The following is a 16555-nucleotide window of genomic DNA, read 5'->3' on the forward strand; positions in this document are numbered from 1 at the left end:
GAGGGAACAGAGGGGGTGACGTGAAAAGGTGGGGAGGGGACGGGAGGAAATGAAGTGATTGTATTTCAGTTTAAAAATAAGTTGAGTATTAAATGTAAATGCTGTTAGATATCAACAGTAATCTTTTATCTGTGTTCATCCCCAGATGTCCTCTCCTTCCCCAAATTACCTGTTGTTACACAAAGGGATCTCTATCTTCATGGTTTATAAAACTCTCCCAAGTCATTTCCATCTCCCACAAACCATCCCATGTTCCCTAGGGTATTTACAGAGGAAGAATAAAACATCCTTTTTTTTTTTTCAGCACATTGGAGTAGAAACCAGCTCCAAGTTCCTAATTTTAACAGTGGCATTTACCCTGGAACTTTGAAGCACAATTAAGGCCAGGTTATATTTTTATTAGTTTGGATTCAAGGAAACTCTTTTTTAATAGTTTTTTAAACCAAGGGTTAAACCAAGCATAATGGTGCCCAATTGCAGCGTCTCAACATTTTGTTAAAGTGCCGTTCAGTGTGTCAGGGAAGCCTGTGTAAATCAGGAGATGGTGGGAACGCTGGATAGTAAAGCAGTGAGGTGTAAAGGCAGACATCTGCTTCCGGTTACACTCTTAAAACTGGTTTCCTTGCCTCATTCATTTAACGTACTGCTGAGGCTTGAGTTCCATGAAGACTTTAAAGATAGATTTCTAGAAAATTCCCTGGAGTTCTAATAAGCCCCTGATGTTCAGAGTCCCCCCACCCCCAGCCTGTCATTTCAGAGTCACTGGTGTTACTAAAGTATAAAATTGGGGTTGTTGACTCAGCAGTTCCTGAAGCTGGGTGGATGGCTGTTGGAGGCAAGGATGGGGGTGGATTTGAGGAAATGTGTTACCTCATCTACAAAACCTCCCAGGCTGGGGCATTGCTTACCCTGACGATAAGTACTCAGGTTAACATTGCTGCCACTTTCTTCTTCTTGAAGGGAAGACTGACCTGAGTTGTTCAAAGATGATTAGAAACCCACATGGTGCAATTCATAGTAACGCTTTCTTGAGCTGTAACCCTGAGCCTGGAGATTTCTTCAATTACTCTAGGTCTGAGTTTCCTTTGCTATGAAGATGAAAGAGAGAGCCTGAGGTGGTGGTGCACACCTGTAAACCCAGCACTGGGGAAGCAGAGGCAGGAGGATTTTGAGTTCAAGCTTAGCTTGGACCACTTAGTAAAATCTAGGCCAGCCTGCCCTACAGAGAAAGACTTTGTTTACAGACAAACAAACAAGACAAGGAAGGATGTTAGGAATAACCAATAATATGTAGGTTTTCAAAATCTCAAATGAGCATGGTTTCAAAATGACTGGGCTATTCCGGGTTGACTCAGACCAGCGTAGGGGAGGAGAGGGTCTCTGTGATTTACATGTCCCAACCCCAGTCCATCACAAAGAGTTCTCAGGGCAGGGACTGAAGCAGAGGCCATGGAGGAACACTGCTTACTCCCCATGGCTCAGTCAGCTCGCTTTGTCATTGAGCCCAGGACCACCCTGCCCAGGGGTGCCACCACCCACTCCAGTCATTAATCAAGAAAATGTCTCCCAAAGACTTGCTTGCAGGCTTCTGATGGAAGCTATTTTCTCAGTTGAGGTTTTTTTTCTTCCCAGGTAACTCTAGCTGTGTCCAGTTGACAAAAATCGAACCAGCCAGTCCCTATGATGATTAGCTTTAATTGTCAACATCGGCACAACATGGAGTCACCTGGGAAGAGATCCTTCATTGGGAATTATCCAGATCAGGCTGGTTCCTGAGCTTGTCTGTAGAGGGTTGTCTTGAATGTTAATTGAAGACCCAGCCCACTGTGGGTGGCTCCAGTCCTTGGGTGGGGCCCATGAATACTCTAAGAGAGGAGAAAGCCAGTGAGAGCAAGTTAGCAGGTAGCCTACTTGCCTTATTTATCTCTGCTCCTGACCGTGCCTGTGATGTGACTGGCTGCTTAAGTTCCTGACTTGACTTCCCCTTACTGATGGGCTGTAATCTGGAATTGTGAGATAAAACTTTCTCCTCTATTCCTTGCACAAATGTACAAGTACTTGTTACATATGCACGCAAGTTCAGGTGCCGGAACATAGCAAAGAACAGAGCGGAGCAAGCTGCTTCCCCACAGGGATTTTATTCAGATGGACAAACAAACCATTGGAACCTTGAGGAACAGCATCCAAGATGGAGGGATCTTCAAGTGCTCAGCCTCCTCCAAGAGGAATAGGCTATGAAAGGCAGAAAAACTAGGGTTCATGAAGGTGATTAGGAGAGAACAAAGCTGGGACATGGCCTGAGAGAGGGACAAGCCCCAGTTCAGGAGGGTCCCAGGGATGGGGTCTGCAGAGTGGAGTTAAGAATTGGAGTTTGTTGGAGAGGTAATAGCAAGCCTCCCCCACCCCAGCAGACCAGGGTAGCTGGTGTGAGTACCATAAACAGATGGTTGTAGAGGAATAAACGAGCAGAGGTCTGTGGAGCTGGGGAGTACATAGGGGAAGTTGCATGTCAGAGAGGTGGTAGATGGGAATAGGACCCAAGAAGGCCCCTGGGGTTGGCAATGTGGAGGTCACAGGATGGCTGTGGGTAGGTTTCAGGCTTGGAAGCGAAGCCAGCCCAGTCAAGCCTTCAAGGGACACTCAGTGCGGGGTGAGGGAGGCCTACTTCTGGCTGCTGCCTTGGTTGGTTTCTTTTCTTCTGCCGGTTGTTATGTTCCTGTTTTGAGGATGGCGCCTGGGGCCTCATCAGTGTGAGGAATGCACTTGTCCTTTAACCGGACACTTTCAGTGATGGCCTGAACTTAACTGGACATTAGGTGGGAAGAGCTAGTTAAGAAAGAGAAAAGTGGCCATCGGGGAGGTGGGTTCACAAGTGGCCAAGGGTTAGCCTAGGCCAGGACACCCCGATGCAGGGAGCAGAGAAGAGGGAAGTCCTCAGGGATGACTAGATCACCGTGGCTGGCTTTGATGTCGTCTCCGGCTACTAGGATGGCAGACGAGTTGAGGAAAGAGGAACTCCAGTGCCTGTCTACAGACATGTCCATATCGTAGATGGAAGGCCTTGGCCTCTTATGGCCCTGGGTGGATGGAAGAGATGTGACCATTGTTGGAGGGACCCAGGGAAAAGAGAACAGGTGTCACAGCAGGAACATGGTGGTAGAAAAGGGCGGTGTGCTAGGCAGGGATGAGAAACTCAGTCATCCGCATGCCTTTCAAAACAGCTTCCCGGATCTTCCCTCCGGTGGTGTTTAACCCCATGGCAGTTTGCTTGGCTTTTTCCAGCACATTCCTGTCATCCTAGCATCATTAAAAAAATCTTTTTAGAGTGTTTTGCCTGCATATATATATACACACACATACACACACATATGCAGCACATGTGTGTCTAGTGCCCAGTGTGGTCAGAAAAAGGCTTCTGGGCTGGACTTACAGATGGTTGTGAGCCACCCTGTGAGTTCTGGGAACTGACCCCAGGTCCTCTGCAAGAGCAACAAGTGCTTTTACCTCCTCGGTCATCTCTCCAGTCTCAATCCTAGCAGATTAATTGCTTTAGGCGATAGTGAGCAGCTCTCTAACCTCTCAGAGTCCAGAGCTGTATCTCCTGGTTAGCAGACATCTGCCTCTCCTTCTGGTCCTCCACATAGTTCTTGCTCCTTTTCCCTTGATGAACGTGGCTCTAAGGAGAAGGTACTGAACTGTGACTTCTGGCCCCAGCCTCTCCCCGCCCCACCCCGTATATACCAGGATGTCACAAAGCCAGTGATCTTCTGTCAGTGGGAGGAGGCTTTTCCCTGCCCAGTGTTTTCCTAGGCGCTCTAATCTGAAGGACGGAGGTTTTTTTGAGCTGGGGTCTTTGCTTTGCTTCAGGATCCTGGTCTGAGCATATGCAGCACATGTGTGCTCAGGTGTGTGCTCAGGTGTGCGCTCATGCTGCAGATGGCAAGCTCTGAGGGGTGAGTCAGAGGTGGCTGCCGAGTAGCCTGGGAGGAGCTTGGCTCCAGACAGTGTTTCAATGGACAGTCTTGCGTAGATCTGGTGGGGGTCGCACCTTCTCTGGGAAGTGGATCAATGCTGTGTCTATGCCAGACAGAACTCCCTAGAGCAAGGGAGCAGAAACAGTTTTGACCAAAAATACATCAGTGTGCTGGATACAAATCTAACTGCGTAGCTTTGCTTGCCCGGATGTCACTCGTCTGCTGTAGCCTTTGCCTCGTCGTCGTTGTCGTCGTCCCTTATGTTCCTGTTGGTACAAGGAGGGCATGAACAAAAATGCAAGCTTTGCTTCCCATCATGTGATGTAATTTTCGAGCTTAGTTTGTCTGCCTTGAAACAATAATTCTTGAAAATCACATCATGCAGCTGTGTGATTTCCTTGGGAACCACCCTGATCTCAGGCCAGCACTGATTGGCTGAGAGGTGGACACCTGACCTAAGCTAAGCCAATCTAAAGTTGTTCCCTGAGATCTTTTGTTTAATTTAAAATTTTTATTTTCATAATTTCATTCATGAATACTGTATATCATTTATACTACCTTAACCCTCCTTCCCATGTTCCTCCTACTCTCTCAAGTTTAGGACTTCATCTATAATTATTGTTTCTCTCTCTGTCTCTCTATCTCTCTCCCTCTCCCTCCCCCCTCTCTCTCACACCCTAATGCACCTATTTAATGTTTCTCATACAAGCGTATACATTTAGGGCTGACCATTTGGGACTGGATGACCTGTCGGGGCACTCAACCTGGAGAAAACGGAGTCTCCTTCTCTCAGCAGCTCTTCATCCTGGGGTGGAGGCTTGTCAGATTTCCCCATCTACATCGCATGTTGACTAGTGTTGGCATTATGCAGGTCATGTTTAGGCAACCATGTTGCTGAGTTTATATGTGGCATCTCTGCCATGTTGAGAGGACACTGTCTAGTGGCAAGTGTCTTGATCTGACCCTTGCATGTTTCTTAGAACCTTGGGTGTAGGGGTTGTGTTGTAGATGTACCAAGTAGGCCCAGTCCCTGGAATATTTCCTTGTGGGTACCAGGAAGTTTACAGTTTCTGTCTCTGGTGTCTAAGCTATTGGCAGGAAAAGTGGCAAGTTGGCAATGGTCATGTTCTTGTGCTGTGTGAAGGAACTTCACCATAGATAAGAAGAATGATGCCAACAAATAGAAGTGGGTGGTGGGGTTGGGTGGAGGACATTTCCTGGCAAGGCTGGAGGTGCCAGGTCCAGCTCTGAGTCCAGCTCTTGCCCTGCCCCCTACATGGTGTGGAAGCTCTGACACCATCAGATCCTCCTCACAGGAATCCCTTTTTGTCTTCATCCTTTTTGCAATTTTCATTTAGACTTTTGAAATGGAGCTGGTGTCTTCTACTGGGTTTGGTTCCCCAGAAGCTGGTGGAAAATCTTTGATGGTTGGGAGTTCAATACCACTGCCCCTCAACGCATACTGACTTGTAGCCCCACATGCACTCCACTCTGTGTAGTGGGAAACTGGAGCTCTGGGCCTAGCTCTTCTTTTTTTATGTTTATTTTGCATGCGCGCGCGCGCGCGCGCACACACACACACACACACACACACTCATATATTTATGAATGTTTTGCCTGAATGCATGTATGTGCACCGCAAGCTTGCTTAGTGCCTATGGAAGCCAGAAGATGGTTTTGGATCTCCTGTAACTACTGTTACAGTTATGAGCTGCCTTGTGGGCATCGTGAACCAAACCTGGGTTCTAAGAGCACTAACTAAGCACTTTTGACTGCTAACCAATCTCTCTAGCCCTTCCGTTTGTTTTAGGGAGATTTGTCCTGATGAACTATACTACAGCACATCTCATGCTCTCTCCCAGCTCACCCTTAACAGCAGAGAATCAGAAGCTCCACCTCCCTTCATCTGCAGCCCACCAGAGCTCAGGACTAGCAGGAGGCATCTCAAATTGAGTTAGGTGGTTCAAGAAAAATGAAAAAGTTAACTCTTTGGGGCTTCTCAGATGATATGGCATTCAGGATGGCAGGGTGATGCCATTTTTCTGTTTCCCCAGAACCTCTTCCCCATCCATTGTAGAGGGCAGTTAGAAGATTCTTACCTGATGGCTAAATGAGTATTATAGTCCCAGGTTGTAGATGACGCTTTGACGAGTGAAGTAAGTAGCAAGATGCAGAGCTGGGTCCAAAGCTCTGGGTCTTCAGGCTGCTTGCCCAAGATTCATTCCTGAAAGCTGGGTCGCCAGAGAAAACACCAGCACCAGCACCAGCACCAGCACCACCACTGCCACCACTGCTCATGCACACGCAGTAATTGCCTAGCAAAGCACCCTGTTCCGGAAGCTAAGTGTTAACGCATCCCTACAGGCAGGCTTCACATGTGAGCACAGGAGCGTGTTATTTTGAGACTGTCTTTTCAGAAAGCTGCATCAGTCGAGGTGACAGAAATGGGGAGGGTTTTGCGGACGTGATAAAATATTCACCGTAAAGACTCATGTAAACCGTGCAACCCAGAACAGCAGTTTTTTGTGCCAGTCCTGACATACATAGTTCATAGTTCTGTTTGCAGACTTCTGGTGTGTGCCAAGGCCCCCACCAGGGGCCATGAATTACGAGGAGGGTTAGAGTGAACAATAGTTCTGACCTAAGGAGTATTTGGAGTGTATTATAGGCCTCAAACACTTTTCACCATTTGGTACTTTTAAATTTAAAAACTGTGTGTGTGGATATGTGTCTGTGTGGGGGTGTGTGCATGAGTGTGGGTACCTGCGGAAGCCAGAAGAGCACACTGCTCATCTGGAGCTGTAGTTTCAGGTGCGGGTTCTGGGAACCAAACTCCAGTCACCTCTAAGAGCATGCGTGCTCTTACCCACTGAGCCTTGTCTCCAGCCCCCATCATTTGCCATTTTACATGCTGTATCATGCTCCATAGCAGCTATACCAGATGGAACTTTTCATCACTACAGAAATCTTCTAGATATGCACTATCCAGTAGGGTAGTCACTAGTGATGACTGGGGAATTGAAGATTTTTATTTGAATTAATTTTACAGCCATGCATTGCTAGGAGCTATTATATTGGGTAAAACAACTCTTTTAAAATTTTTTAAGCAGTGAGTATTGATTTTCAGTGTTAATTAGCTGATGATTTCCAGGCATTCATCAAGCTTGTCATAAAGATAGATACTCCAATAATTTGTCGAAAGTAAGTCCACTAACTCTAGCTGTAACTTCCCTTGGTCTGTATGGAGACCTTCTCAGCACATGGTGGAGAATCTGTTAGCAAGGCAGAAGCAAGCACCAAATCCCTCTGGCCTCACCCAGCCCCTCCTAGGTCCTGGAGTCTGGATACAGCACATGGCCATCAGTCCTTCAGCTGATAGGTTGAGGCCCACTGCATTGTGGAACTGACTTACTTTATGGAAAGTCAGCTGATTGTAGGTGTCAATCATACCTTTAAATTACCCTTTTAGCAATATTTAAGTTAGCATAGTATTTTACCAAACAAGTGATCACCATAGTATAGACAGGGTGACACAAAATTAGCTATGGCACCTCCCTTGTTGGGTTCAGATGGCAGCCTTGAAACTGTCTGTTCCCATCTGTAACAGAGGCTTTGTGTCTCTCTCCCATGTTACCCATAGCTGTTAGGACTTAAGAAGTAAACCTGACCCGTGTCCCAGTTCTCAGTGGTTTCACTGTGGCTGGTATATGTACTCTAAAATACAGATACCCATTCTAAAATGGAAGTAACTAGTACATCTTAGATGTTTTGGGAATGTCGTGTGTGTATGCATGTGTGTATATGTGTGTAAGTGTGTAATAAAAGTGATTCCTTGACAATGTAACCAAAGTTGATTTTTTTTTACAATTGAGACTCTTACATAATTAAATTTCAAAAGACACCTTTTCTCTGGCATCCTGACTCCATTACCATGGAGTTTGTTCTAACATGATAGAAAGTGTTGGACTGAGTCTTGGCTCAGTCCAAATGGCAGTACTTAGCTTTCCATACCTACCTGGAAGTTCCTAGTGTGGTGTGAGTGTGCGTGGAGTTAGACTGGCATCACATGGGCATCTCAGTAGAGGCCCTGTGGTGTGAGGGGAAGACTTTTAGTCCAGGTCCAAGGTGTTCAGGATGAGTACGGCATTGCTTCTGAGCTCTGGGAAATTTGACAGGCTTCCTCTGCTATAAGCGGTTGTTTGGAGGCCTCTAATAAAATGCATGCAGACGCGCTTTGCAGACGAGTTATACAGTGTTAATTGCTGTTTTGCCTCATTACGGTTGTGATTGTGCATGTGATAGTCTGGAAACTCCACAGCTGAGGTGACCAGGTTACTTACGATTTTGTACTGGTTTGATCTTGGGTGCTTGGAGACGATAGCAAGGCATGAAGTTCTCATGATGCCCAGCTGTAGTTGGAGTAAGATGACTTTGGCTGTATGCAGCAGGGGAGGGACAGGTCTGGAGGAGGAAGGAGAGACCCATGTCTCCAGATTCAGAGGCACGGTGGGTGGTGGTCCGGCAGCTGTGCTCATCGGTCGTACTGCTCAGAACCTGAAAGGACAACCTGGACTAGACATACATGTGGGAATCATTAGCATGATCAGTGTTGAAACTACAGGCTAGAGTCACTCAGGAGAGAGTGAGGCCGAGGAGAGCTGGTGGCCCTGGATGAACCCAGATCAATCCCAACAATACCTGGCATTAGTATGCATTTGAGACTTGTTCTGTAAAGGTATTGAATAAACAAGTGAATGAGACACAGACAGGACCCTGATTAGCTGTAGACTTGGTCAGATGACTTTCTGAGAAAGAGAATTGAAAGTGTCTGCACCGGGGAGCTAGACACCAGGAGATGGGGGCTCCTAGGATCTAGACAAATACCATCTTTTTTAAATAAAATATTTTATTTTTAGTTGTGTGTCATGTGTGGGTATGTGTGGATGAGTGCAGGTGCCTGTGAAGGCCAGAAGAGGGCGTCAGATCCCTGAAGCTGGAGTTAGAGACTGTAATAAATTATCAGACGTGTGCTGGGAACTGAGCCTGGGTCCTCTGCAAGAGCAGTACATGCTCTTAACCACTGAGCCATCTCTCTGGTCCCCAAATATTGATCTTTATGGAAAAGAAATGCAGTCTTCGGGCTGATGAGATGGCTTGCTCTTTCTGGGCGGCCTGTGCTGAGTTCTTGAAAAGTCAGTACCCCTCAGCCTCATCATTCATTCCGCACTGAGCTGCAACAGTTACACGAAGAGATGCTTCATTGTTCAGGAGGTGAATTCCTGGAAGGCTTGGGATTGAGGGTGCATTTCACCTCAGCAGCTCTTGAAAGGGGCATGTGCTTGCAGTACCGTGAAATGGTATGTTAAATTCACACTGATGTTTGAAATAAAAGATGAATCTGAAGAAATCTTGTACTCCCTGCCCCCAGACTCTACCCTTTCCTTCCCAAGTTACCCAGGTGGGAGTGTCAGGGATGCACTACCACGTGGTGTGAGCCTCTGCTGAAGGCATATGGGCATACTGCCCTGTGGTTCTGGGTGCTCCTGGCTTCTCCTGTCATGTTTCAGAAAAAAATTTCTACAAGTTTCTGTAGCACATCAGGCTACTACCCATCTTCAGACTTTTGCTGTGTATAATTTTTTTCTTGCCTTTAATGTAGAATTTTCCACTTTCCTTCAAATATGTGGTAAACTTATATTCATTCTTCAAAGCCTCTTGCAAACTTGGCCCTCGAGTAGGTTATGTGAAGCATAATATTGTAAAAATTAAACCATATTTTAATGCTTTCAAGAATGAGTTCTTCAGTTCTACAGCAATCCATACCTCAGTCCTCTTCTATTATATAATGACAGCCTGATGCTTATAGTCCTGATTTCCCTCCCATGTAACCCAGGTTGGCCTCAAACTTGTAATCCTCCTGCCTCAGGCTCCCTAATGCTGATCACAGTGTGCTGATCTGGGCCAGTAGAGAGAACAAGTAGATGGGTTGTTGAATTCCAGAACAGGAAACGTAATCCACCACCATCTCACTCACAGAGAGCCCACTCCAGAAGGAAGGGCATGCACATGCATGCATTACAGGTGTTCACATACCTACAGGTACACGTTAAACATGGCTACCCATCAGACTGTCACTCCATCACTGTGAACACAACAGTACAGAATACCCCAAGGCTAGTGCAGAGGGCCTTACAGCATGCAGAGACAAGGCGATCCTGGGCCACGATTTGGGCTACAGGGCTCACCTCCAAACAGCTGACTCGTTATGTCTACAGTATCTGAGAATCCACATTGCTCACAAGTTCCCACTGGTGCTTAGGGACCTGGCTTTGAGAATACTGGCTGAGAGGGTAAGTTCAGCACAGAGTACTTCAGGGCACAGGAGTCTGGGGTGAGCAGGGACTGAGTACAGAACCCTCTCCCTTTCTGCCTGATGAGCCCAGCAGGGTCTGTATGGCCACCAAAGCCCCAGACTGACAGAAGACAGCCCGGCCGTCATGGTGGACACTAATGCTATGCCCTGATCTGTGCACGCACATATGCAGTCTGCCATGAGGAACTCCTGGTTCGCCCGTTCATAGACGCCACTGAGGCACTGCAAGTCTGCACCACCCCCCATTTCCCATGTCACTGAGGAACAGGTCCGGGGCTCCCTTTTCTCTGTGGCTGAGCAGTAGGCCCAGGAGCTGTTCGTTCACTTCCATGGGACGACTTCCTCATTTTGCCCATTTTGTTGGGAAACTCAGAGCTATGCTTTGTGAGCAGTCGCTTTTCTCAGCTGAAGGGCCTTTAATACAATTACCATCTCACTCTTTTCTTTTAAAACTTGGTTATCTGGAAGAATGGATGAAAAAAATGTGGTACATATACACAATGGAGTACTACTCAGCAGAGAAAAACAATGAAAGCATGAAATTTACAGGCAAATGGATGGAACTAGAAAAAATCATCCTGAGTGAGGTAACCCAAACCCAGAAAGACAGTCATGGTATGTACTCACTCATAAGTGGATTCTAGATATAAAATAAAGAACAATCAGACCACAACCCGTAGAACCATGGAGGCTATATATATAACATGGAGGTCCCTAGGACGACTGTGGCTTATAATAAATTTCGGTTTTAATCAATTATTGAAAAAAAAAAACTTGGTTATCTGTGTTATCTTTCAGAAGCTTTTTAAAATAATTTCAAAACCAGGTGAATGTCATGGATTAATGATTAAGAAGAGGGACTTTGGGGTGCCTCCCCCCCCCCCGCTTCTTCATGGCCTTTGAAGAGAATTTTGAGCCAGTCATGGGCCTGTGGGTGAACACATACCCAGCAATGATAATGAGGAGCTGATGGTAGAGTGCATCTCTCTCTCTCTCTCTCTCTCTCTCTCTCTCTCTCTCTCTCTCTCTCTCTCTCTCTGTGTGTGTGTGTGTGTGTGTGTGTGTGTGTGTAAAGGGGCATCTTTCCAGAACGGCTAACACTGAGTGTGGGTAGCACCACTGGATAGGCTGGGGCCTGGGTAGAATAAGGGGGGGATAAAGCTAATGAGTCCAGGTGCCCCTCCCGCCACGTCCTAGCCACTGTGATGTGGGCTGTCCTACCCTCCCACAAAGGACTAGAACCTCAGAGCCCGTCAGCCAGGATCAAGCTGCCTTTCTTCCTGGAGTTGGTCCCCTCAGGTTCTTGCTTCTAGTCACAAATTGATGAAGTGAGAACACAGAGCACCGACCTGTATGGATTGAAAGCCTGAGAGGCGCCCACTGGTCTCGGGTCTGCTCTGGCCCAGGTCTGGCCTTGAACCCTGGCTCCCCGCTGTGCACTTATGACTCCCTACCCCTCAGCCTCATTGCCCTCATCTAAAATGGAGACAGTGATTAACCAAAACAGCCATGTAAATGCCAGCGCAGTGCCCAGCACACAGCAGGTCCACAGTAGGCCCACTGCCGTTACTGCTCTCTCTGGCACAGGCCACACCTTAATCAAAACAAAACAGAAAACTGGCGTGCACATCTGCAACTGCTATAGAATTTTTCTAGACTTGTCTGTGTGGAACCAAGACGACCCCATGTAACCCAGGATTGCTGCACTGAGGAGGGCTGGGGAGGTCACTCCTCCAGGAGCTCCATGCCGGTACTTGTTGCTGATTCCAGATTATAGCTGATCACTGCAGAAGCCTCAGGATTTCTGAGATCATCCTTTTAGTGGTCAGAGACTAACACTTCAGTGGCTCCGAGGCAGTCCTCTCTGCTCATTGGTCCCTCTGCTTGAGCTTGGAGGGTGGGGGATCTCCAGACTGGCTGATTTGCTGATTTCATTATACTGTTACTTTCGGTTTCTCTTTCCGTGTTCTTACTACTAAATTCAACTGCTTGGGGCTGTTTTCATGGAGGTCACGTGGCATAAGACGCCCTGTAGATAGATGTTCGGGCTCCTCTTTTGGCCCTGGGGAGTGAGGGAGAATAGCTTCCTGGTTCCTTGCTTGAGATGGCATCTACTAGGGCTTGGGGAGCCACGGCTTGCTTTTAGCTGTGGGACTGGGGTGGCCTGGGGGTACCGTGGCTTCCTTCAGGCCTGAGGGCAGCACTGGGAAGGATGCCCATCAGATTCCCCATCTTGGTCCTCTGCTTAAACTACTGTCTGCAGAAGGAGGCTCTTCGGACCGTGTGCTGCCACAGGCAGGGAGGGGATGCAGTGCAGTGTGGGAGTTTGTGCTCCAGCCTCATGGGAGGGAAGCGGGTGATGGAGTAGAAAGATATAAACTGTCACATGAACTTCCTCTCTCACATTCTGTTTGTCTGAGCTTATTCAGCTTATTATCTGAAAGAATAAGATCCTTTTTCCAGCCTCTTAAAAAATGACAATGAAAGGTTCAGGGAGCTGATCAGCTGGCGCAGTGCCCCCCACAAAAGCATGAGGACCTGAGTTTGGCTCCTCTCAGAACTCAGGTTAAAAACTGAAAATGGTAACACACGCTGTCCTTCTACAGCTGGGCACAGGGGAGGGACGGGGTGGGTCTCTGGAGCGGTGGATCCCTGGTCAGTCAGTGGCCAGCTCCTTGGTCCGTCGGCCTGGACAGACAGATGAGTCTCATTGAGAGACTCCGTCTCAAAAAATAAAGGTGGCAAGCAATCAAGGAGGACAATCGATGCTGACCTCTGGCCTCTAGACTCACATGCTCACATGTGTATTGGCATTCACATGTTCATATGCGTCCACCAAATAAAGGGGGGCGGGGAGAGCCAGTGGCTCCTTCCTGTAATGCCAGTACTGGGGAGGCAGGCTCGGGGGGATCCGTAGCCCAAGGCCAGCCAAGACAGCATGGTGACACCCTGTCTCAAAAATAAAAACGTAAGAGAGGGCAGAGCAGCGAGACCACTTGTAGAAAACCCAGCACCTGTCTGTGCCAGGCAGCTCACAGCTATGTGTAACATGGCACACACACACAAACACACACACGAGAGAGAGAGAGAGAGAGAGAGAGAGAGAGAGAGAGAGAGAGAGAGAGAGGGAGTGTGTTTCAATAACCAAATGCTTAAGTTTTTCTAACAGTGAAACCCACCAGGCCTGACATGTCCCTCCAGCCTCTACAGCCCGATGTCCCTTGTGTTTACACAGGCATGCACAGAGGCCTCAGTGCCTGACCATGCCCATGCCTCATTTACAACACTTGCTTTTCTTTGTCTCCCAGGTACAGGAGGCTGCGAGTCGGGGCTTGAAGTTCGTCAGTGTGGTGCCTCAGTACCAGTCCTCTGTGCACTCGGCAGGCAGCAGCCACTCAGTGCCCGTTGCCGACAGTGCTGCGGATGCCAGGGATGTGAAACACACCTTTGGGGACCATGCATCCTTGGAAAACGATACCCCAAAGGCTGCAGATATGGATGCTGCCACTGCAGACCAGAACCGAAGACCAGAACCCAGCCAGGGCTCCACAGGGGAGCTGCCTACTGCTCAGCAGCCTGGCATTCCTGCTCCCTCGGAAGAGTCGGGGCCTGGCGAGCTTCCACAGCGGGAGTTGAGACCAACACTGGATGGGCCAGAGGATGACCCCTCAAATGGACATGAAGAGCTGCTCTCAAGGAGTAAGTGTCAGCACTAGGAGTTCTGAGCTGCTTAAAGAGAGGCTAACAGCTTTTTATTACCCCCCAGGGCCTCTTAGGAAAGAGAAACGGAATTAGTATGTAGACACAGCAGTACTTTGAACAAGCGAAAGTTTATCAAGCGGCTGTCTGGGCCTCACAGCTGTTTATTTACTTGCTGTGGTTGTGGATTGTGGCGGGGACAGAGCCCAGCGAAACGGACTTACGGGGAATCCCGAAGTGCTTCTAGATGAAACGGTCTCATTCCGAGCTCATGTGTTGCCAGGCACTTCTCTCCCCTCACAGAGGCAATGTCTGTGAGCCACTCTCCAGTGAGCTTGGGCGTTCCACTTCTGAATGTCTGCCTAAAACACGGGTGTCGGAAGGCTGTGGAGGGCATACCGTGCCAGGGCAGTGTTCTGCTTGTGAGGATGGGGACAGCTGAGAGCAGGGAGTGCATGCAGTGACAGTGAGCTCCATGGGGAAGGTGCCCCGCCAGGCAGAGGCTGCCAGGGTGGGGTTTCTTTCTCAGTGGTGATGGCCATTGTGTTGATGACATCACACAGCAGCACAGTTACAGCTGGCATTTACTAGGACTTCCTGATTCCCAGGCTCTGTGCCAGCCTTACGATTCAGATGAGTTCTCCTACCACTTCCGGTGGGGTTGACATCTGTCCGTGATACCTCTCTACTTGGTCTTTCCTGTGTAATAATAGAATGATAGGATTTCCTGAAGCTTTCTGTAGTTTTCGAAGTTTCCTTTTCTCCACTTTGCCTTGAAATCACATCCATTGAGTGAGGCCCTTCTGTTAGCAATGGGGGCCTCTTTGGCTTTTGGGAGGTGACCATGAATTGCCTGACAGGAGAATTCTCACAAAGCCTCGTGAGGGCATCTGTTTAGACCTTTCTGCATCATGTCCCCAGTGACCATGCTGCTGTATTGACTGGTGCTTGAAGTTGGCCTCTTACAAGTGCTGAGGGTGCTTGGAGAGTGGAAACAGGGGAATGGTTTCTTTGGCTGCATCAGAACTTCATGAGAAGAAAGTTACTGGACAGCCAGTTCTGAGATCTAATTGCAGGGCTGCTCCAAAGAAGAACTGGGGCTGCCTCAGTTCTGAGATGTGGTGGGGCTATCATTTATTCAAGACATTGATCCTTGGTTTAGAACGCTTCCTATGATTTTTCATCCCACTGAGGTAGACTTATCCCTCACCCTGATGGTAGCTCAGATTTAGATCTGATGTGAGGCTCCTGAGAAGCTCCATCTTGGGGCTGGAGACTGTGCATGCTGAATTCTGAGAGGGAGGAAGGGTGTCTGTGGAACCGTGGGGAACATGAAGGCCCAGGTCAGGCGTGACTTCCAGGAGCAAGAGACAGGAGGCACAGGAGGCCAACAGCACCGCTGATAAGAAACCGATGTCTGCGTGCCCCTTCTAGCTAGGACCAGACACATGCCCTACCCTGCTCTATAAAGGACTATACTTCCTGTGAAAAGGCTCAATGCATGTTTGGTGCTAAGGACTTCCTGTGTGAGCTGTTCTTCGGGGCCCTGGCTCCACAGTGCCACCTCTCACAGAATCTGACTTTAAGAAGAAAGGAGGCCATTAATCCCGGGAGTCTGTCCAGAGTGTGGATGTCCCATCTTTCTCCTAGATCTCAGGACATTTTGCTTTCTGGGTTTGACCCTTGACCCTGGGAGGCCTCTCCTAAGACTCTTCTCAGATACCCAATACCCTGTTTCTGCCCTGTGGCTCCTTGCCTCCCTCCGGGCCCAGGATCTCCTGTAGCTGAATGTTGGAACCTAACACCTAAAGCACCTTGGCCTACAGTCTCCATTTCCTCAGGACCATGTCCTCTTCTGCAAACTCAAGTCCTTTGGGAAATGGTGGGTTAATTAATGTGTCCTGGAAGCCTCAGCCCAACTGTGAGTGGGAAGTGGGATTTCCTGCTGGTGAGAGGCGGGGACTTTGGGCCTCACAGCCCCCCAGGTTATCTCCCCAGGTAGACAACTACCTCCCTCTGCACATACAGCCCAGGCCGTGGCTTGCAAACAGCTCAAGACCCTCTCGTCCCCTCACTGGCTTATTTTATTATCTGGTAAACATGAGTTATTAGTGGAGGGCACTGGTCCAGTTTTCCCCAGGAGTTATCTCAATTACTCCTCACCACAACTGTGACAGGAGATGTCACAGATAAGGCAAGTTGCCTTCTGAAGGCTGGACATCCGAGGACCCTTCTCCACAGGTCACAGCCCTCACTTGACCCCCAGCCTGTCTCCTAGCCTTTTCCTGTGGAGTTTAGCTGATTCCTTCCCTGAGGTATCTGCTCACTACCCTGCCCTGGAAACACCCAACCCCAGCCTGCCATCCATACCCCTCCTCAGCTCTCCTCTTGACTTTCTGTCAGCCCCGCCCCACAAACCTCCTAAGGAGGCTGAACTGTTGCTGCCAGGTGGACAACCACAGCAAGACAATTGAAAAAGAATCCAGAGGATGCCTCCCTCCTAGTCCCT

General features: G+C 48.5%; 1 protein-coding gene across 2 annotated transcripts in view; it reads left to right on the top strand.

The window, feature by feature from the left end:
* Rftn1 (raftlin, lipid raft linker 1) overlaps positions 1-16555 on the top strand; it is a 207292-nt gene that overhangs the window by 122088 nt on the left and 68649 nt on the right. For both annotated transcript variants that reach the window (XM_028882505.2, XM_037200117.1), the window contains exon 5: positions 13656-14046. In XM_028882505.2, the coding sequence (XP_028738338.1) occupies positions 13656-14046 (391 nt within the window). The remainder of the gene's footprint in view (positions 1-13655; positions 14047-16555) is intronic.

Source organism: Peromyscus leucopus, chromosome 16_21, assembly GCF_004664715.2.
Source record: "Peromyscus leucopus breed LL Stock chromosome 16_21, UCI_PerLeu_2.1, whole genome shotgun sequence".
Lineage (NCBI taxonomy): Eukaryota > Metazoa > Chordata > Mammalia > Rodentia > Cricetidae > Peromyscus > Peromyscus leucopus.